This window comes from Elephas maximus, chromosome X (assembly GCF_024166365.1).
Source record: "Elephas maximus indicus isolate mEleMax1 chromosome X, mEleMax1 primary haplotype, whole genome shotgun sequence".
Taxonomy (NCBI): domain Eukaryota; kingdom Metazoa; phylum Chordata; class Mammalia; order Proboscidea; family Elephantidae; genus Elephas; species Elephas maximus.
In genome coordinates this window covers 169,793,182-169,815,562 of record NC_064846.1, presented here as the reverse complement: position 1 = coordinate 169,815,562, position 22,381 = coordinate 169,793,182, and the positions used below count along the sequence as shown (strand labels likewise).

The 22,381-nt window shown below is 46.8% G+C and overlaps 1 protein-coding gene across 2 annotated transcripts in view; it reads left to right on the top strand.

The window, feature by feature from the left end:
- CLCN4 (chloride voltage-gated channel 4) overlaps window positions 1-22,381 on the top strand; it is a 74,234-nt gene that overhangs the window by 42,563 nt on the left and 9,290 nt on the right. For both annotated transcript variants that reach the window (XR_007515975.1, XM_049873122.1), the window contains exons 10-12: window positions 2,999-3,185; window positions 4,718-5,116; window positions 11,315-11,531. Coding sequence is in view for 1 of the 2 variants with exons in the window: in XM_049873122.1 (XP_049729079.1) it covers window positions 2,999-3,185; window positions 4,718-5,116; window positions 11,315-11,531 (803 nt within the window). In the remaining variant the exon portion in view is untranslated. The remainder of the gene's footprint in view (window positions 1-2,998; window positions 3,186-4,717; window positions 5,117-11,314; window positions 11,532-22,381) is intronic.

The window sequence follows — 22,381 nt, the reverse complement described above, 5'->3', positions numbered from 1 at the left end:
ATGATTCTCGTTACTGAAGCCAGCGAAAGGACAGTTCCTTTTTAAATTGCTGTGATTGAACACTATACTAAAATCAGTTCAGACATTTCTTCGAAACCTTTCCTACAGAGCGTTCTCTTATGGAAACTGGCATTTAGTTACTGCTTTTTTAAAAGTTGAGGTGAACTTCACATAACATATACTTAACCACTTTAAAGTGAATAATTCAGGGGCACTGAATATTTCACAATGTTATGCAGGCCACGCCTCTATCTAGTTCCAGAACATTCTCATCACCCCAAACCCTGTAGCCATTAGCAGTCACTCCCCATTTCCTTTTCTGCAGCCCCTGGTCACCACTAATAGACTTTCTGTCTCTATGTATTTGCCTATTCTGGATATTTCATGTAAGTGAAATCATGCAATATTTGTCCCTTTGTGTCTGACTTATTTCACTTCACTGCATAGAGTTTTCAAGGTTCATCCATGGTATAGAATGCAATAATACTTCATTTCTCTTAATGGCTGAATAATAATGCCATTGTGTGGATAGACCACATTTTGTTGATCTGTTCATCAGTTGATGAACATTTACATTGTTTTCACCCTTTGGCTATTGTGAATAATGCTACTATTATTGATTTTTTTTTTACAAAAATTTAATTCAAGTTGATCATACAGAGAGCTGTACAGCATGATGAATTTTCAGAGAACACACAGCTCGTGTGCCCCACTGTGCTCAGAAGCAGAATGCTACCAGCCCCCTGGAGCCCCGTGGTGTTCCATTACTATGGTTTCTTTTTAAAAAGTCTGAGCAACTGTGTACCTGAGTGTACAGTGGTCAGATGCAAACCTGAACGTTTGCTTTAAGAGCAAGGGTTGGCAGACTTTATGAACCAACTTTCTGGGCCAGCCATCGCCTAGCCAAAGGTGTTATTTTTGTGTCTGTGAAAGGTGCTAACTGCATCTTTTGGAGCTTTCTGGAGAAAGTCTATTCTTTTTTTAAAAAATGTAGTATATTTTTGTTGTTGAGAATATACACAGCAAAACATACACCATTCAACAGTTTCTACATGTACAATCTAGTGACATTGCTTATATTCTTTGAGTTGTGCAGCCATTCTCACCCTCCTTTTCTGAGTTGTTCCTCCCACATTAACATAAATTCACTGCCCCTAAGGTTCCTATCTAATCTTTCCAGTTGCTGTTGTCAATTTGACCCCATATAGGTAGTTCTTAAAAGAGTATAATGTTCAAGGCAGACCAATTTTTTTTTATTGAAAATGTTTATTAAGAGATAACGAGTCATTCAATTAATTTGTCCATTGTGTTGTTGTTAGGTGCCATCAAGTTGATTTTTGACTCATAGGGACCTCATGTGACAGAGTAGAACTGCCCCACAGGGTTTTCTAGGCTATAATCTTCTTTTTTTTTTTTTTAAATTATGCTTTAAGTGAAAGTTTACAATTCAAGTCAGTTTCTCGTAGAAAAACTTACACACACATTGTTATGTGACCCTAGTTGCTCCCCGTATAATGGGACAGCACACTCCTCCTTTCCACCCTGTATTTCCTGTGTCCATTCAACCAGCTTCTGTTCCCCTCTGCCTTCTCATCTCGCTTCTGGACAGGAGCTGTCAAGACAGGCCATTTTTACTAGTTAAGCTAAACTGTTGTTTGGTTTTAAGAAGATTTCAGGTTATATTTTCAGTTTAAGGTTTAAAGATTATGTCAGGGTAATAGTTTCAGGGGTTCATCCAATCTTCATGGCTTCAGGATGTCCTCAGTCCATGAGAATTTGAAATTCTGTTGCTTTTTCTGCCTTTCGATCAGGATTCTTCTGTGGAATCTTTGATCAAAATGTTCAGTAATGGTAGCCAGGCATGATCCAGTTCTTCTGGTGTCCTGGCAAAGGAGGCAGTTGTTCATGGAGGGAAAGTCTATTCTTAAGAGGGGACTGAGCAGCTCTGGAATAAGGCACAGCTCGGAAAGGCACAACTTCCTAAGGATTGTCCCAAGCTCTAAACATCACACATGAGGATGCAAATTTAACTTCCATAATTAGATGAAAGGCCTACTTCCATCCTCAAATTGGTGCTGTCTGGGGCAGACATAAAAGGAGCTGCCGATCAGGACCATCCCTCACATGTAATCTCAGTGAACACGGTGAGTCAGGCACGTTCCCTGCCACATGGATGACCAATCAATAAACTAAAATGTTGGTTGTTTTTGGGTGCCGTCGAGTGACTCGTAGTGACCCCATGTGACAGGATAGAACTGGCCCACTGGATTTCCCAGGCTATAATCTTCCCGAGAGCAGACCACCAGGTCTTTCTCTCAAAGAGCCACTGGCGGGTTTGAACTGCCGACTTTTTGGTTCGCAGCTGAGCACTTAACTGTTGCACCACCAGGGCTCCTTAAAATGTATTTGCATCCAGAAAAATATAAAACACGATACTACCAATACCTTTTTGTTGACATGGTCTATCTCTTTGGTGCCTCCAAGCTGACTCTAAAATGTTCAGGACACTTTTAGGAAAGTGAGCTTTGCTAGGAAGAGGAAGCTTTCTCCCTCCACTCTCTTTGAGAGGTACCAGAACCCTCACAGGCCTTCCTTTTCCATTCTCCTGCTGTGCCTTGACATTTCATTTCCAAAGGCAATCTGAATAGCATGGCAAGGGAGAGAGGAAGTGGCAAGTCTCCCAAGTGACAGGCTCACTCTGAATGTGATTTGCAGTGGGATTTATGATTCTTTAATCCACAGTGGGAAAAATGGGCTAGCATTTGAAGGCGAGGAAATAAAAGTATGGAGTGGCTTCTCCCCGCGTCACAGTAGACCTGGCTGCCACAGTGGGGAGCATCAGGGCACCTCTGCCCCGCCGGCCTGTGTGGGTGAGCTGGACCTCCTAGGAAGACGCAATGCGGTGCCAGCTTGTCAGGAGACTGTGTTTGCTGGGGTTTGTGAAGTGAGCACTGGGACCCCTTCCCTCACATCACTTTTCTCTGTGTGCCCCCTCAAGATCCCATCGGGCCTTTTCATCCCCAGCATGGCAGTGGGGGCCATGGCCGGCAGGATGGTGGGCATCGGTGTGGAGCAGCTGGCTTACCACCACCACGACTGGATCATCTTCCGGAACTGGTGCCGGCCCGGAGCAGACTGCGTCACCCCAGGGCTGTATGCAATGGTGGGAGCTGCCGCTTGCCTAGGTATAACCCCACTGGGCAGGGGGAGGGGGTGCAAGGAAAGGTGACACAGACCAGACCACAGAGGCTAGTCTGGCTTAGAGGGTGGGCAAGAACTTGAGCATGTTCATTACTCAGAAATGGCCAGGTTGTGCTGTGTAATAGGTAAGCCTCTAAATCTCAGTGGCCTAACACGCTAAAGCCTTGTTTTTGTTCATGATATACATATGTAATATCATGCAAGGCTCTTCTCCACCTAGTCATTCAGGGACCCAGGCTCATGGGGCACCACCACCATCCTATAGCCTCTAGAACAGTGGTTCTCACCCAGGGACAATTTTGTCACCTCGGGACCCGGCAGCACAGTGGTTAAGAGCTCAGACTGCTAACCAAAATGTTGGCAGTTCGAATCCACCAGCTGTTACTTGGAATCCCTATGGGCAGTTCTACCCTGTCCTGTAGGGTCACTATGAGTCAGAATTAACTTGATGGCAGCAGATTTAGGGATATTTCACAGTGTCTGGAGACATTTTTAGTTTTCACAACTGGGAGCGGGGTATGCTACTAGGATCTAGTGGGCGGAGGCTGGAGATGCTACTAAACGTCGTACAGTGCACAGGACAGCCCCCCCCACCCCTGCAAACCCACACACAGAGAATGATCTGGCCCCAAATGTCACTAGCGCCGAGGTTGAGAAACTAACCGCACTGGAGGAAGAGGGGTGGGTACTGATTCTCTTCTCCCTTTGCCTATCGAGGGACACAAGGACCCTGGTAACAAGGGTGGGTGAGTCAGCTGTATATAGTCCTGAGAGTTGCGGCCAGCTTATGGGCATCTGGAGGAGAGCCCCACGTGAGGAGTCAGAGCCTGCCCAGCCCACGGAGCAGCCACTCACCAAACAGCGCAGAGCAGGGCCCTGGGTGAATCGACAACTCGGGGTCCCTCAGTAGAGCGGTGCCACCCAGTTGGGTGTGATTTACAGCTCACTGGCAGAAGGCCAGGTCCCTGGGTGACACAAACGGTTTGCGCTCGACTGCTAACCCAAAGATTGGCAGTTCAAACCCACCCAGAGGCACCACAGAAGAAGGGCCTGGCAGTCTGCTTCTGTGTAAAGATGACAGCCAAGAAAACCCTGTGGGGCAGTTCTACTCTGTAACGCACGGGTCACTATGAGTTGGAGTCGACTTGACGGCAATGGGGTTGGATTGGGTTTGGTGGAAGGCCACCCTTTTAACAGATCCTAGTCTGTACCAGGGGGCCAGGGTGGGTGACGTTTAGGACTCTCCTCAGAGCAAGTATGTGGGGAATTTCCAGTCCCCTCTTCTGGTGGTGCAGTGGTTAAGAGCTCGGCTGTTAACCAAAAGGCCAGCAGTTTGAATCCACCAGCCACTCCTTGAAAACCCTATGGGGCAGTTCTCCTCTGTCCCGTAGGGTTGGTAGGAGTCCGAATCAACTCGACAGCAATGGGTTTGGTTTTTGGTTCCTCAGTCTCCACAGTCCATACCCTCAGGATGGTCTGCGGCTGAGCTTAGGGCTCCTCCCCTCTCCCATTGCAGGTGGAGTCACCAGGATGACAGTGTCGCTGGTGGTCATCATGTTTGAATTAACAGGTGGCCTCGAGTACATCGTGCCCCTGATGGCAGCAGCTGTGACCAGCAAGTGGGTGGCTGATGCCTTTGGGAAAGAAGGCATCTATGAGGCCCACATCCACCTAAATGGGTACCCGTTTCTGGATGTGAAGGACGAGTTCACCCACCGCACACTGGCCACCGATGTCATGCGGCCCCGGCGTGGGGAGCCGCCACTGTCGGTGCTCACCCAGGACAGCATGACTGTCGAGGACGTGGAGACGCTCATCAAGGAGACCGACTACAACGGCTTCCCAGTGGTGGTGTCCAGAGACTCCGAGCGCCTCATTGGGTTTGCTCAGAGGAGAGAACTGATCCTCGCGATAAGTGAGTAAAGAGGGGAGGGCCGTGTTTTACTGAGGGGAGGGACAGCCCCCAATTCTCTAAGAAATTAAAGAGAATGTAAAAAAGATCAGCAGCCTTGAAGGCCAGCCCTCTCAAGCATTAGTATCTATTTGTATAACCGGGGGATCCAGTTAAAATGCCAGTTCTGAGTCAGTAGGCCGGGGCGGGGCCTGAGACTCTGCATTTCTCATGAACAGTTGTTAATGCTGATGCTGCTGGTCTCCACATCTCACTGTGATCCATATCGCCTGAACCTTTCGCTTTACCATGTAGGTTATGTCCAGTTCCACCAGTTAGAGGCCCATCTGGGGTCACGAGCAGACGTTATTGTTGCTGGAAGTCAGTTCCAAGGGATTGTTTTCCCCCTCATGGTCTAGTGGAAATCGGCTGTACTGAGGGGCAGCTGTTGATTTGGGGAGGAGCTATTGATTTGGGATGAGGCCGAGGTGGGGCATTCCAAAGACAGGGGGCTTGGAGAAGCAAGCCCACAGCACCATCAGCCTGGGATGACGTGTGGGAAGGGGACAGTGGGAGGTAGGATTCCAGAGATAAGGGCTGGCGGCCAGGGGTGTGAGGGTTGTTGGGAGTTTCAGACAAGAGGAGTGGTTAGCCCCAGGGGGCTCCAGGTGGATCCTGCCCAACCTCCTAATGTTGCATGGGTGGGACCAGCATAGAATCCCTGCATCCCATTTAGGCGGAGGCCCATGACAGGGCTCGTGTGCGCTGAAGATTTGATGAGCTCTTCCAGAGTATTGGTGTAGCTTGTCAGTGGGACTCCCCGTGGGATTGCAAAATGCCCCACCGTGAACACACCTGGGCCAGATGACTGTTTATTCCTGCCCTGGGCTGCCTTTTTCTAAGGCTGTTCCTTTGAATCTACAAAACCCCTTCCCAACATTAAACAGATTTTTAAATATCTTTAAACTATCTTCAGGAGGCTTGGTGGCGCTGGCCCAGAAGGTCAGTGGTTCAAACCTACTAGCCACTGCATGGGAAAAAAGACCTGGTAATCTGTCCCCGTAAAGATTGTGATGGTGTTGTTCGGTGCCATGGAGTCCGTTCTGACTCGTGGGGACCCTGTGTATAACAGAATGAAACATTGCCCAGTCCTGCGTCATCCTCACAGTAGTAGGTATATTTGAGCCTGTTGTTGCAGCCACTGTGTCTGTCAGTCCATCTCGTTGAGGGTCTTCCTCTTTTTCGCTGACCCTCTACCAAGCATGATGTCTTTCTCCAGGGATTAGTCTGTCCTGATGACATGTCCAAAGTAAGCTAGATGAAGTCTTGCCATCCTCACTTCCGGGGAGCATTCTGGCTGTGCTTCCTACAGGACAGATTTGTTGGTTCTTCTGGTAGTCCATGGTATATTCAGTATTCTTCACCAACACCATAATTGGAAGGCATTAATACTTCTGTCAATAGTGAGGTTTTTTAAAAAGCTGTATAAGTAGGGTCGGGTTTGTTTTAAAATAATTTAATCAGCAGCCTTTAGAAAATGTATTCATGCCCTACAATCATTTAAGCAAATGTTGAAATTTAAAAATGAAAAGTAATAAATGTCAAGGCATCTATTACCTATTGTGTTGCTCCTGGCACACCTGCTAAGAGAGGGCTTACTAATTTCATTGCAACCCATTACTGTAATCAAGTGGGATGTGGTAATTGTCATCAACCGGTTAGAGAAGAATTTTCAACTTGCCAACGGAGCGTTCTTCTAGGAGCTATGTTTGGAATGTCTGGAGAGGCAACACGCGGTGTAAATAATACCTATATGCTTCCAATCAGCTGATAATAGTATAGTAGCTGCTATAGGGTTACGTGGTTTGTGGAAAGGCAAGGAGTTTTAGCTCTGAGCAATCAGGAAAGCTGTTTTCCTGATCCATGGAAATAGAAGAATCTCCATACTCTGGTTTGTGACCTGTATTTGTGGAATTATATGCCCTTTCATGAATACAGAAATAATACCATTAGCATTTAGCTGGTATCTATCCCATGCCAAATTCATTTTCAGGGGAATTGGGAGCAAACGTGAAAGTCTCTAAGATAGTTTGGACAAGAAAAAAATGGAAAATGAGATAAAGAAGGCTTTTTTGTACTCATCACGTTTAAAATTGTAACAACTGCTCACACTGAAGCCAAAACAGTTTTACTTTTTTCAAATCCATCTCTGGAATACCAACCTGTAGCCGTTGTCTTTGTCCGAGAGCAATTAGTTAGCACCACCAAGAAATATGGCCTTCTGCGCCATCACATATTAACACACAGGGCCGTTCAGGACCCTTGTTCAAATCCCTGGTCAGTGAGACTGTGCATCTCATTGCTATTTGCTAATACGAGGCTCTTTTCTGCACTCAGCACAGCCAGGCTCCTCTAGTCTTGAATTGCACAATTAAGCGAGTGAGGACTCCAAAAGGACTGCGTGGGAAGCCGCAGAGTTGATTAAAGGGATGGAACGTTAGAGTTATAGGGCAGAGTCAAGAGAACTCTCATTTTGTTCGTCCGCTGGATGGCTTAATGATGATTCTCCAGCATGTGGAAGATACAGAAAGGGATTTCCGTCCAGGTTGGAACAAGAAGAGAGGTGTCCGATCTGTAGGACAGATACTTCGGCTAGGAATGAAGGGGTTTCTGCCTGGGAGGCCACAGAGAACAGTGGTGTTGTCCGTGCCTCTCTGCTTGAGATGTTAAACATGTACGTGGAGGGACCTCACCATGCCTTACTGAACTATGACTTGTCATAAGAGAGTCTGCCTTTTTCTTTTACATAATCTTCACTTGTCTTCCATTTCATCTTTGTACTGACCACCACTGTGGTTGCTTCCACGTTAATTACATTTGCTTTAGGGAAGCATTTTTAATTAACAAAATGATAGAGTATTACATACTTAAAGGTATAACTACCCTAAAATAGGGTTTCTCAACCTCGGTACTATTGATATTTGGAGTCAGATAATTTTTTGTGTGTGGGGAGGGCTTTCCTGTGGATTGTAGGATGTTAAGCAGCACCTCTGTTTTCCACCCATTAGATGCCAGTAGCGACCCCCTTCCCCACGTGCTGACAACCAAAAATGTATCCAGACAAGACCAAATGTCCCTTGGGGGCACAATCACCCACAATTGAGAACCATTGCTCGAAAGCGATTCTAATAGTTTATCAGATGCGTGATTATTTCCAATCTTGTAAAACGTCTTGGCCTATCATAGTTTGTGAAATTCATCTTACCAGCGCTTTATTAATTATCCTCTCTGCATCTGATGTTGTGAACCTAACACTGCTAGAGAATGGAATGTCGGGTGCAATAAACTCGGCAGTTACTCATAAAAGATGCAAAGACATCCCTTTCCAGGAGCGGTGGTTACTGATCGTAGTTCTGGTAGAATATACAACAAACCTACATGAAAGACAATTTAAAACAGTTTAACTACTCAAGTTTTAAAACAGAAACTTACTGCATTTTTTTAAGCTAAAGTGATACATACTGCACGGAATATTGTGGAAATCTGAAGCAAAAAAAAACAAAAACAAATTGTGACCCACATTCTCAACATCGAAAGGAGGCCATGGTTAATATTTCAGTGGATTTCCTTTCTGTCTTGTAGATCTTTTAAAACGGACATTTCAGACTATATTCCTTGGTTTCTCTTCCAACATGGCTGCCAAGAGCTCCTGGGGTTTATGAGTCTCTGCTTTGGCAGCACTGCATCATCTTCTGGGTAGGAAGTTTATCCTTTCCTGAGCATCCATCGCGTTGCTGAGTTGGCTCCAACTCATGGTGACCCCATGTGTGCAGAGTAGAACTGTTCCACAGGGTTTTCGAGGCTGTGATCCTTCCAAAGAAGACCACCAGGCCAGTCTCCCAAGGCACCTCTGAGTGGGTTTGAACCGGCAGCCTTTCAGCTAGTAGTTGGACGCTTAACCGTTTGCTCCACCCAGGGACTCCTGGTACCATTCTAGGGACTGGGAATGCAGCAATGCCAGTAGACAGTCTCTGCCCTCTGTGAACTTACATTCTGTAGTCTTATTATGGACATTTTGGTGACTGATAAATATTTCCGGTCCAAACTGGGAGTAGATGGTTCACCCTGGTAGAGGGATGCAAAGAACTTTCTTTCTGATTCTTCTTCCACTCACCAACTTTTGGCCAATAGCTAGCACCTCCACCTTCAAAGTCTGAAGCCTTAAGTCTTTATTAGAGTTCCAAATTGGCCTATCAGAGACCTTCTGGAGAGAGCAATAGTTGCCACTTTTGGAGTAACAAGGAGCCCAGCTCAGATCTCCAGCTCTGACCCCAGCAGATCCTTATGGCCCTTACTTGGCAGTGACTTTCCTAGGAAGCACATTCCTTCCTAATGCCTCCTCCACGAAGAAATAGGCTCTGTTCCACATGGCAGGCAGAACAGACATGCTGCCATTCAGTAGACCTACTCATTCATTCATTCACTTGTTGATGTGTTGATTCGTGCATGCAATTGGCAAATATCTGTTTAGTGTCTACTGTGTGCTAGGCATTGTCCAGGCACTGGGCTTGCTCTGATGAGTAGGAGTTCGCTGAGTTAGCTGCTGTTAGAGCTTCAAATCATGTCAGTAGATTCAGAGGAAATATAAGCTTGCTATTTATTTTAACGAGTGGATCAACAGTTCACTAAATTGTGTATGGTTTTGTAAGGGGTTCAGCAAATCCATGTGATCAGTTCTAGGTTGGGGTTTGTGACCCCTCCAAGCCCGATGTTCAACCTGATTGTCGAAATGGGTGAAATTCCTATTCCATTGGATTTTTAGAGAATTAATCAGTCCAGGAAAATGGGAAAGCAAGTGTGAGTTGACTGTTGCTTCCTTGCCTTAGTGCCTAAGGACGGAAACATCTTTATTTTGGAAGGAAGTGTGCAGTGCATATCATACATCTACCTTTGAAAACATGTTGTACAGCAGTGTTGTCTGTGTCTGTGGCTTAATCACATGCCCATTTGATGTAACTCGATTTAACCTGACCCACATAATGTGTAGGCATTTGCCCAGTGGGCACTCGGTTCCTCTTTTATACAGAGACCCTTTTTTAGATGCAGCCTGACCCCAAATGCTGCCAGTTTTCCATTAGACTATTCTCGTGCAATAAATGGCCTTGGAGGAGGCAGTTAGAATTTTATTTTTGAAAGAACAATATAGGTGAATAGTCGTCTTTGAGAAGGCAAAAAAATGTCTTCTAGAAACCAGGATCCATTTTAAGGCAAGCTTCACTGTACATTTTTCCCTAACCTTTTCCCATGAACCAAAAGAAAGATTAAAATTCCAACAGAAGGAAAATCGCCTTGGAGAAATATCTTGAGACCGATGGATTTATTTCATGTGTGACTTAAAATAGCCTGGGTTTCTAGCACTGCATTAAGCTGTATTTCTAATGAGTTCCTGTTACCCTACTTTTCTTTAGCTTTCTTTCACATGGCCTTCTCTACAGGCAGAAATAGGCTAATTGTTACCATAACCGTTTTACTATCTTTCTTGAGAAATCCACAAAATGGCCCACTTTTAAGAGAGGTGATCCAAGGACGGTGGGGTGGGGGGGGGGGGAGGGGAAGAGGAGAAAAGTAGCTTTACTAGGGCTATTTCTTTGGTCCCAATAGTCATATTTGGGACTAAGCTGCGTTTCTGGGCTGTGAGCCTGGGCCAGTCTTATTGGTGCCTTGTTCCTCTCAAGATTCATAGTTCCGTTTGGGCGAGTTAGGAGTTAGTTTGTGAAAATAATGTCTTAAGGTCATTGGACAGCTAAGTGAGGTGTCTTGTCATGTCAAACTTCAGGCCACGATGAGGTGAGGGAGTCTTAGGAAAGAAAGCGTGATGGGCCCTGGGCCATTTGGGTGCCCTGGAGTCTAGGAGGGAAGCTGCAAATTCCCTCACAGGAGCCATCTTGAGTAGGCTCACCCTTCAGACTTTGGCAGGGAATGATCTGGTCCCAGCAGGGGGACCCTCACACGGCAATAAGTTAAGAGAGATTCAAATTGCATACATGTTTGGCTGAAGCCCCTCATTAAGAATGTGCGGTTTGCCCTCTGAACCCCTGTTCTGCAGGATTCTAGAATGCTGGTGGAGGGAAGACATGCAGGCGCATGTGTGGGTATGGGTGGGGGGAGTCGCTAGGAAAGGGATTCTCATGTGACTTATTGTTCCTGTCAACCCCCATCTAGAGAACGCCAGACAGAGGCAGGAGGGCATCGTGAGCAATTCCATCATGTACTTCACGGAGGAGCCCCCTGAGTTGCCGGCCAATAGCCCGCACCCCCTGAAGCTGCGGCGCATCCTGAACCTCAGCCCCTTCACGGTCACGGACCACACCCCCATGGAGACAGTGGTGGACATCTTCAGGAAGCTGGGGCTCCGGCAGTGCCTGGTGACACGGAGCGGGTGAGTGGCCGGTGTTGACAGAATGTGAGACAAAGATGGCTAAGATATGGTCCAGCCCTTGAGGAGTTTTCAGTCCACTGGGTGGACCAGTCGTTGGCAGATTATGCCAGTAAGCGTGGGGAGCACGTTGAGAAGGAAGTGGACAGGGAGCTTTGGGAAGGCAGAACAGAAGCGTCCAGTGTGGCCCTGGGATGGGGGCGAGGCTTCAGGTGGACCTGTTCCTGGGCTGACTCTGCAGGTTGAATCAAAATGGGGAGGAGCCAGAGGAGAAGAGGTTGGTGGTGGTTTTTACTACCCACACGGTACTGAGCTTGGGGGGAAGGCACAGCCAGTTCCTCTATTATGTTCTTTATAAACAACAACAACAACAACCCATTGTAGTGGAGTTGATTCCGACTCACAGAAACCTTATAGGACAGTGGAACTGCCACATGAGGTTTCCAAGGCTGTAGATCTCTGTGGAAGCAGACTGCCACTTCTTCCCCCTGTGGAGCTGCTGGTGGTTTTGAACACCGACCTTTCAGTTAGCAGCTGAGCGCTTAACCACTGCACCACCAGGGCTCCTTGTGCAGTCCTCAGAATCAATCGTTAGGTAAACACGTGTAACAAAAACCACAGTGCTGGTGGGAAAAACGGGGTTCGGTATAAAAAACGCAAACCCAGTGTCGTCGAGTCGATTCCGACTCATAGCAACCCTATAGGACAGAGTAGAACTGCCCCACAGAGTTTCCAAGGAGCACCTGGTGGATTCGAACTGCCGACCTCTTGGTTAGCAGCCGTAGCACTTAACCACTACGCCACGAGGATTTCCGGGGTTCGGTATACAACACTCCAAAACATCAGTGACACGTTAAAAAAAAAAGATAAGACCCTAATAAAAATGGTAGCACAGTTTGACACTTGTTGAATGGTTAAGAACTACATAAATGCTGTAATAAATGAGGCACTTCACCTTGAAGAAAGACCTGCAGCACGCTTGTGGACATGGGTGTTGGAAGGGCTGCAGCTTTGAGTTAGTGTGAGGGAGTGGATGGCGGGTGATCTGAGATCAGAGGGAAAGGTCTCACCCCAGATGTGGCTGGGCGTGGCTTCTAACACACCAGGGCAACTGAGTAGATTTGAGGGGGGTGTGTATGTGTGTGCGTATGTGTGTTCCGTGTTCCTTTGCCTATGCGTCAGCTGGGGGCAGCTTTCTGTGCTTAGAAATCACGCATAAGCAAATGTTAAATTTGCGTTCTGTTCAAATTGTCCTCTACTATATCAATCTGGTGGTGAAGTGGTTAAGAGCTTGGCTGCTAACCAAAAGGTCGGCAGTTCGAATCCGCCAGCCACTCCTTAGAAACCCTATGGGGCAGTTCTACTCAGTCCTATAGGGCCGCTATGAGTTGGAATTGACTCCATGGCGATGGGTTTATATCAGTCTGGGAGCCCTGGTGGCACAGCGGTTAAGAGCTCAGGCTGCTAACCAAAGAGGCTAGCAGTTTGAATCCACCAGTTGCTCCTTGGAAACCCTCTGGGGTAGTTCTACTCTGTCCTATAGGGTTGCTACGAGTTGGAATTGACTTGACAGCAACGGGTTTAGTTTTTTTGTTTTATATCAGTCTGATTGGAATATATTCACAGTTTCAAAACAAACCAGCAGTGTGGAAATCACACCAGGCCAAAGCTCATGGCAGCGCTAGCACCCCAGGGCCCTTCTTCTGGTGCAGCTGTTGTTGTTAGGTGCCCTCAGTCATTGAGGCGTGCTCAAATTCCACAGCCTTGGAGGTTCACTTAGAGGAAGGGGTTGGTTAAGGCAAGGTGGCCTGGAACCTGGGGTTTCTGCCCACTGTATTCTTTTATAGCCTGGGGGCGGGAGTTGGGTCTGGGTTGTGAAGACGTTGGGGCCCTGTATAGTTTAGGCCTTTATAGAATCCAGAAGCTTAACTATCTAACAGAGTTTACACTTCCAGAGCCAGCATACTCCGGTTCAACCCAGCAGTTTTCCACTGGTGTGATTTTGGCCCTCAGGAGATTTGGCAATGTCTGGAGACAGTTTTGGTTGGCCCAAATGAGAGGGGGTGCTATTGGCCTCTGGAGCCCTGGCGATGCAATAGTTAAGCACTCAGCTGCTAACTGAAAGGTCAGCAGTTTGAACCCACCAGCCACTCCACAGGAGAAAAGACCTAGTGTTCTGCTTCCGTAAAGATTACCAAACCGAACCTGCTATAGTTGAGTTGATGCCGACTCATAGTGACAGAGTAGAACTGCCCCATAGGGTTTTCTAAGGCTGTAATCTGGAATTGACTCGATGGCATTGGGTTGGTACTGGGAATCTTTACGAAGCTGACTGTCACTGCTGGTGGCTTTGAACCACCCAAGTTTTGGTTTGCAGCTGAGCGCTTAACCACTGTGCCACCTGGGCTCCTTCTATAAAGACTAAAACCATGAAACCAAACCCGTTGCCCGTCAAGTCAGTTCCGACTCATAGTGACCCTAAAGGACAGGGTAGAACTGCCCCATACGGTTTCTAGGGAGCACATGGTAGATTTGAACTGCTGACCTTTTGGTTAGGAGCCATAGCTCTTAACCATTACCCCACCAGGGTTTCCGTGAAGACTACAGCCTAAAAAACCCTATGAGGCAGTTCAGCTGTGTTGTATGGGGCTACTGTGAGTCAGAATCAACTCGATGGCACCCAACAACTACTGGCATCTGGTGGGCTGAGGCCAGGTAGGCTACTAGAATGCACAGGACGGCACCCTCCCTGTACCACACCCCCCCACCCCAAGCAAAGAACAATCCGGCCCTGAATACCATGGGTGCGCCGGAATAGCCAAACGAGTACTCCTTATTTGTTCGGCTTTCTTCCTGCTTTCCTGTAACGGGGCAGGTGTCTACTAGGGCTACATTTGCACAGTTACCCAGGGAACTCCTAGCCTGTAGGGCGAGTGGCCGCCTTCGTTCTGACTGCAGCTAGAGTGACATCTTGCAAGTGGTGGGCACAAGAGCTAGGGAGCCAATAAATGTGTCCTTGTCTTTGAGGCTAGAGAGATTTCTTCTGGTGACTTTTTTTTTGAAATTGTGGTAAAAATGTGTATTTCAACCATTTTTGCACCTACAATTCAGCGACATAGAAACTTTTGTCATGTTGGGCAACCGTCACCACTATCCTTTTCCAAATTGTTCCACCTTTTGCGGTGACTTTCAAAGGAGCCCCTGTTCCCCTTGAGTTGATTGCAACTTACAGCAACCCTGTAAGGCACAGTAGAACTGCCCCATTGGGTTTCCAAGGCAGTAATCTTTATGGGAGCAGACTGCCACGTCTTTCTCCCTCGGAACTGCTGGCGGGTTTGAACCACTGACCCCTCAGTTAGCAGCTGAGTGCTTAACCACTGTGCCACCAGGGCTCCTTTGAAGGAGCTCAGTGGATCTCAAACTGGAGCAGGCGTCTGAATCTTCTGGCCTGTTTGTTAAATGCAGATTACTGTGCCTCACCCCAGAGTTCCTGACCCCAAGGTCTGGGTGAGGCCCGAGAATTTGCATTTGTAACAAGTTCCCAGGGGATGCTGTTGCTGCTAGTCTGGGGACTCCGCTTTGAGAACCCCTAAGTGACACTTTGTCCTTGAATTTCCAGCACTCGAGATGCAGAGCACTGTGATCAGCTGGGTTGTCTCGAGTGTATAGCAGTTTCTCCTTTCCTTTAGAATAATGACCCCCGCTCCAGCGTCAGTTATCACTGGAGTTTCCAGCTCAGGCAGGCAACTGCCCTGAGCGCCCTGCTCACACCTCCCGGAGCCCCACGGGCTTTCCTGTGAAGAGCTGGGTGCCGAAATCGGCTGTGAATGTTTGTCAAAGCCAACAAAATCTCACCCTCTCTTGTTCTCGTCCTTTAAACAAACACAGATGCCAATAGGCTGGTGCTGGTGAGAGATCCTTGTCGGCCGGCCTTTCATCTGCTTGGCTTTCAGCCAGGCCCGGCCCCATCAGGCCAGCCTGTATTTTTTATGTGCCCCCTCCCCCTTTGCCATCCCTGCTCTAAGTGGCTTGAGGGCATGGGCTACCTGGGTGGACTGGGATCATCTGCCAGGCCCTGGGGATCTAAGGTCATCAGGAACCCAGACCAGGAACCAGAGAAGTCTTTTTCCCTAGAATGCCAGAGGCCAGAAAGCCTCGGTGACTCTGAGGGAATTTCATGAGAGTGTCCGGACAGCCGTTCTAGAAAGGAACAATGAGTGTGGGCAGTGGTGCCAGATTCTCACCAGGCCTTGCTAGGTGGTCCCCACGGGTGTGGACTGGGCAGCCATTTCAGAAGAGCCCAGGTGCTCAAATCTGAACTATGTTCTTGGTCATAGATCCAGCCATTTAGAATTCACTGGATTCGCTTGAACTGCTACCCAAAGGGACCAAAGTTCAAACACTTGATTTAAATCAAGTAGAACATTTCATGCCACTAATGAACCCTGCTGGATTTGATGGCACCTCCTTCTGGGTTGAGGTTCAGCTTTCTTTTGTGATAATTACCATTGCAGGCCAGGACACGATTTATGCAGGAGCTGAAGGCAGTTCCTGAATTCCCATTTCCCCAGTGCCGTCCTAAGCAGCTGAACCTTCAGATGTTGCAGTTAGGGAGCTCGAAGAGGAGAGTTTCGGGACTGCTTTAAGCAAACGGCTAATCTTGTATGTGTGGAGACATTTTTAGTTGTCACAACTCTGGGGGTGCTACTGACATCTAGTGGGCAGAGACCCAGGGATGCTGCTAAACATCCTACAGTGCACAGGGTGGCCCCCACCACAGAGAATGACTAGTGGATTGTCATGGAAATATCTGTCAACTTGGCTAGGTCATGATTCCGTTGTACGATTGTATGATTGTCTAGCATTTTATCTTCTGATGTGATTTCCCTATGTGTTGTAAATCCTATCACTATGATGGAATGAGATGGATTAGTGGCGGTTATACTGATGAGGTCTACAAGATTAGATAGTGTCTTAAGCCAATCTCTTTTGAGATATAAAAGAGAGGAGTGAGCAGAGAGACATGGGAACGTTATACCACCACGAAAGCAGTGCTGGGAGCAGAGCACGTCCTTTGGACCTGAGGTTCCTGTGCTGAGATGCTCCACGACCAAGGGAGACTGATGACAAGGACCTTCCTTTAGAGCCAACAGAGAGAAAGCCTTACCCTGGAGCTGGTGCCCTGAACTCAGACTTCTAGCCTACTGGACTATGAGAGAATAAACTTCCCTTTGTTAAAGCTGTGCACTTGTGGTATTTCTGTTATAGCAGCACTAGAGAACTAAGACGTGGGTGGAGACCAGGGGTGCTGCTCAACATCCTACAGTGCACAGGATGGCTCCCACCATAGAGAATGATCTGGCCTCGAATGTCACTAGTGCCATTGTTGAGCAACCCTGCAGCAAAGCCTTCTTGGACATGGCCAAGTGGAAGGAATCCTGCTGATGGAGATTGGAACTCATTTGGCGCTACCGCAGAGGAGGGGGACTCACTGGGAGTGCCAGCTGTCCTTAAACAGCGACCCCTCCCTGTGATGAAGTACCACTCCTTATGTTACTGCTTCACTGACATTAACTCGAATCGTTGGAGCTAGAACGAAATTCATCAGACCCCAGAAAGAAACCTCTTTTCCTTACCTGGGCTTTCAATTCTCCAACATGCCTCAGGTCTGGAGGCATTGGCTGGGCTTTTCTAAAGAGGCAGGGGCTTCCGGAAGCTTCTGCAACCACCAAAAAATCAAACCAAACCAGTTGCCATTGAGTTGACTTTGCTTCATGACGACCCCATGTGTGTCAGAGTAGACCTGTGCTCCTTAGGGTTTTTGATGACTGATTTTTTTGCAAGTAGATCTCCAGGCCTTTCTTCTGAGACGCCTCTGGGTGGACTCGCACCTCCAACAACTTTCTGGTTAGCAGCCAAGTGTGTAACTGTTTGCACCACCCAGGAACTTCTGCAACCATAGAGACAGGGCTATTTGGCAAGGAAATGGATAATAACACCCCTGAGAAAGTTTTTACCTCTAGTTGAATACATGCAATGGGCCCTTGCTATGACATTTGACCCCCAAGCAACTAAAACAAATCCGGAGGGAAAAAAGTTTCTAGGAGCCGCCAGCTAGGCTAAGCAATATTCCTGTGCTATGAGACCCGAGCCCTTCTTGGGCCCTGATTCCATTAGCTGGGTTCATTCTCACAGGGGGCTTTCCCTGGCGAACTGAGAGCCTATTAAGTCAAAGAACAGTGATAGTGCTTGTTCCCTTTAGGTGTGTCTCATTTCAAGATTTTAACAAACACTTTTGGAACAAGCTAGGTTTATTTCAATCAGTTCTCGATGTCTTAATACACATTTTAGAATGTCACACGGTGTAGAACAAGAAGCCTTCCAGATGTGATTGTTTTACTTCATCTGTTTAATGCAGAGGAAGTGGGACTCAGACTCCGCTTGGCAGTTTTAGTGTAACAACATCTTGTTTTATGGGGCACGTTCAGTTGTACTGTGTTTTGATAAATTTTGGAAAATTATTGAAAGTAACACATGACCATGGTTAAAGTCAAGCAGCCCTAAAAAGTGTGAATGAAAAACAGCAATCCCTGACTCTGTCCCTCTCCAGGCAACCACTTTCTCACCCCAAGTTTTTATTGTGCCATTTCCCAATTTTGCAGTAAAGTTGAACCAGTGATTCCATGAACATCCGTATATACCTTCGCTTAGATTCACCTGTTAACATTTTTCCACATTTGTTCTCTCTTTTTCTGAATCATCTGAATAAAAATCGCAGACATCATGATAATTTCCCTCTAAATATTTCAGCGTACATCTTCTAAGCCTTCTTGTTGTTTAGTTGCATTAAGTCAGCTCTGACTCAGGGCGACCTTGTGTATAACAGAAGGCAGTCTTGCCCGGTCTTGTACCATCTTCACGGTTGTTGGTATGTTTGAGTCCATGGTTATGGCTATTGTGTCAGTCCATCTCACTGAGGGTGTCCCTCACCGACTACCAAACCTGATGTCCTTCTTAAACGATATTTTATTGTGTGTTCGGTGAGGGTTTACACAGCAGTTTGAGTTCACATTCAGTAATTTCTACACAAGTTATTCAGTGACATTGGCTACATTCTTCACAATGCATGAACTTTCTCATTTCTATTCTGTTGTTCCATTTCCATTAATCTAGTTTCCCTGCCCCCTTACATTCTCATCTTTGTTTTAAAGTAATTGTCGATGGTTTGGTCTCTAGTTCTCTTGAGATTCCTTAACAGTTAAATAAATGTATATAGGTACAACCGTATCAATTTTGTGAAAGGTACCATGAGAAAACAAACAGTGACTCCTCTTGGGCTTTCCACTTCAAAGATTTCAATATATAATTTACAGTTAAAAAAATACTTTGTGACACTGGTGAGGAGCGAGCTTCTTGGATCGAGTAGACACATGAGACTGTGCGGGCAGCTACTGTCTGGAGGGGAGATGAGAAGGCAGAGGGGGTCATAAGGTGGTCGAATGGATGTGAAAATAGAGAGTGGAGAGAAGAAGTGTGCTTTCTCACTAGGGGGAGAGCAACTAGGAGTGTATAGCAAGGTGTATATTAATTTTTATATGAGAGACTGACTTGATTTGTAAGCTTTCACTTAAAGCACAATAAAAGTTAAAAAAAAGTTTTTTTATTAACTTTTATTGAGCTTCAAGTGAACGTTTACAAATCAAGTCAGACTGTCACACACAAGTTTATATACATCTTACTCCGTACTCCCACTTGCTCTCCCCCTAATGAGTCAGCCCTTTCAGTCTGTCCTTTCGTGACAATTTTGCCAGCTTCCAACTCTCTCTATCCTCCCATCCCCCCTCCAGACAGGAGATGCCAGCACAGTCTCAAGTGTCCACCTGATATCAGCATCTCTCTCCTACCCACTGTCCAGTCCCTTCCATGTCTGATGAGTTGCCTTCGGGGATGGTTCCTGTCCTGTGCCAACAGAAGGTTTGGGGACCATGCCCGCCGGGATTCCTCTAGTCTCAGTCAGACCATTAAGTCTGGTCTTTTTATGAGAATTTGGGGTCTGCATCCCACTGATCTCCTGCTCCCTCAGGGGTTCTCTGTTGTGCTCCCTGTGAGGGCAGTCATCGATTGTGGCCAGGCACCAACTAGTTCTTCTGGTCTCAGGATGATGTAGGTTTAAAAAAAGTTTTTGTTGTTGAGAATATACACAGCAAACATACACCAATTCAGCAGTTTCTACATGTACCATTCAGTGGTGTTGATGACATTCTTTGAGTTGTACAACCATTTTCACCCTCCTTTTCTGAGTTGTTTCTCCCCCATTAACATAAATTCACTGCCCCCTAAGCTTCCTATCTAATCTTTCAAGTCAGTGTTGTCAGTTTAATCCCATATAGGTAGATCTTGAAAGAGCACAATGCTCAAGGCAGACATTCTTTACTAGCTAAGCTAAACTAATGTTTGGTTTTAAGAAGACTTCAGGGTATATTTTTGGTTTAAGGTTTAAAGATTATCTCAGGGCAATAGTTTTAGGGGCTTATTGAGCCCCCATGGGTCCAGAAAGCCTAGAGTCCATGAGAATTTGAAATTCTGTTCTGCATTTGCCCCCTTTTGATCAGGGTTCTTCTATAGAATCTTTGATCAAAATGTTCAGTAATGGCAGCTGAGTACCATCCAGTTCTTCTGGTCTCGTGGCAAAGGAGGCAGTTGTTCCTGGAGGCCATTAGCCACACATTCCATATCTTCCTTCTCTTCCTGACTCTTCTCCTTCCTCTGTTGCAACCCCATGTGTGTCAGAGCAGAACTGTGCTCCATAGGGTTTCAATGGCAGATTTTTCAGAAGCGTACCTACCTGCAAATTGTTTCCATATGTGGTATGAGGAAGGGATTTAATTTTTTAACATGGATAAAGGAATTTGCCCAGCCTTGTTTACTGAATACCTAGGACTTTGAATACTTGTAGTTCTTTTTCATATTAACTCCTAATAAGAGATGAGTTTGACTAATTTGACTTTAATTAAATGAATGACAGTCTATTTAAAATTGTGTTTTTGATTTTTTTTATATATCATCACTTTATATAGGCACAAAGTAGGAATTTATCATTTTACTACCTATATTGTAAAAGGACATCATGTTTGGTAAAGCAGAGGGTCAGTGAAAATGAGGGCAACCCCCAATGAGATGGACTGATGCAGTAGCTGCAACAACAGAGTCCAGCATACCGACAGTTGTGAAGATGGCACGGGACTGTGCGATGATTTGTTCTGTTATACATGGAGTCGCCAGGATCAGAGCCGACTCGATGGCACCTAACAGCAACAACATTCCAGTGTGAGACTGCTTTGGTTTGCTACCCGCCCCCCCTTTACCTGCATATGATGAAGATATAGTAGACAGCATTTTGTAAACTGATTTGGCAGTAGAACTTCACTTTTCCCAAAGAAGTTGTTCACATCCTTTTCCCTCAAACTCCCCACTTTACCCCAGGAGGCATGACTTCTTCAAGCAGGTAGTCCTTTAAGTATTTAATAAAATCAAAGGTGAAGCGAGGGCTGCTGTGAACGGTTATACAGGTGTGTACTGCACAATGTAGCGTTTGTAAAGAGTGCTCCCTGGTGGTGTGCAATGTACAGACTAGATGGCCCTATATACGTGACCTTGGTAAGTAGCATTGTTTTTATAAGTTGAAAGTAACAATTTTGGTAGAAGAGGCAATTTACATATATGGTTGGAGCAGTGGTGTCACTATGGGGTTGAGGAGGGGTTCAGGTGTGCATGCACCCCCGACACTGTTAGAAAGGTGACACCAAAATGACCCTGGGATTTACGGCGGGGGGGGGGTGTTGTGCCATTGGGGGAGGGGCCTCCAAGGCAGTGGCGTCACTAGGGTTGGTGTCACCCGTCACCCAGTGCAGTAACTCATCACTACTCTCCCCGCCCCCCACCCTCCCCACCCTCCACCCACCAGTCAGGGTGTGGGTGGCCAGGCCAAGGCACCTGCCTTTGGGCAGAGAGGAGGGTCTCTGCCTCGGCCAATGGGAGAGGGGAAGAGATGCAGGGAGCTGTGGGGACACGGAGCTGGCAGGGGTGGGGACCTGAGGCACTGTGCCCACTGGGGGCATTTCTTCCAGCAGGCCCTGCCTACCCTGGGTGGAGGTGGGGGTGGGGCAGGGGGTGGAGTAATACCATGAGTTACTGTACTGGGTGACACCAACTGTAGTGACACCACTGGCTTGGAGGTGAATGTCAAACTTTACCCTTCTAGTAAGATAGAATTAAAAATAGAATCAATTTTTATCTTACACTTAAAATACCTTACACTTGGAATTTCTGGGGTGTGGTCAAGTTTCGACAATGATTTTCATAAGGCCTTTTTTAACTGATCATAGTCTTGAAATTTAAGAGTGTGTTAGTCATCGTAGGCTGACTGTGACAACAAACTAGATTGCGGTCTCAGTGGTTTAAGACAATAAAGGTTTATTTGTTGCTCACATCATATCCAGGGTAGATTGCAGCAGGGGTGGGCTCTGCTCCACATCGTCACTCAGGATCTAGGTCTTTACATCTGCTGGCTCTTGTGTCAATCCTCTGTGGCCTCAAAGTCTTTCACTGGCTCCTTTGTCTCTGGCTGGCAGGTGAGAAGAGAGAGAATGTGGGGCAATGCACAGGGACCTGGAGGTGGTACCCACCTCTTCCACCCGAAGACCGTTGGCCAGAGCTCACTGACTTGGCTCCAGCCAACCACAAGTGAAGCTGGGAAATGTTGCCTACCTGTGTGCCCAGGAGGAAAAGGCACTGGGTTTTAGGGATGGGCATGAGTCAGTATTGCGGGGGTGACCTCTTCTTTCTCTATGTTT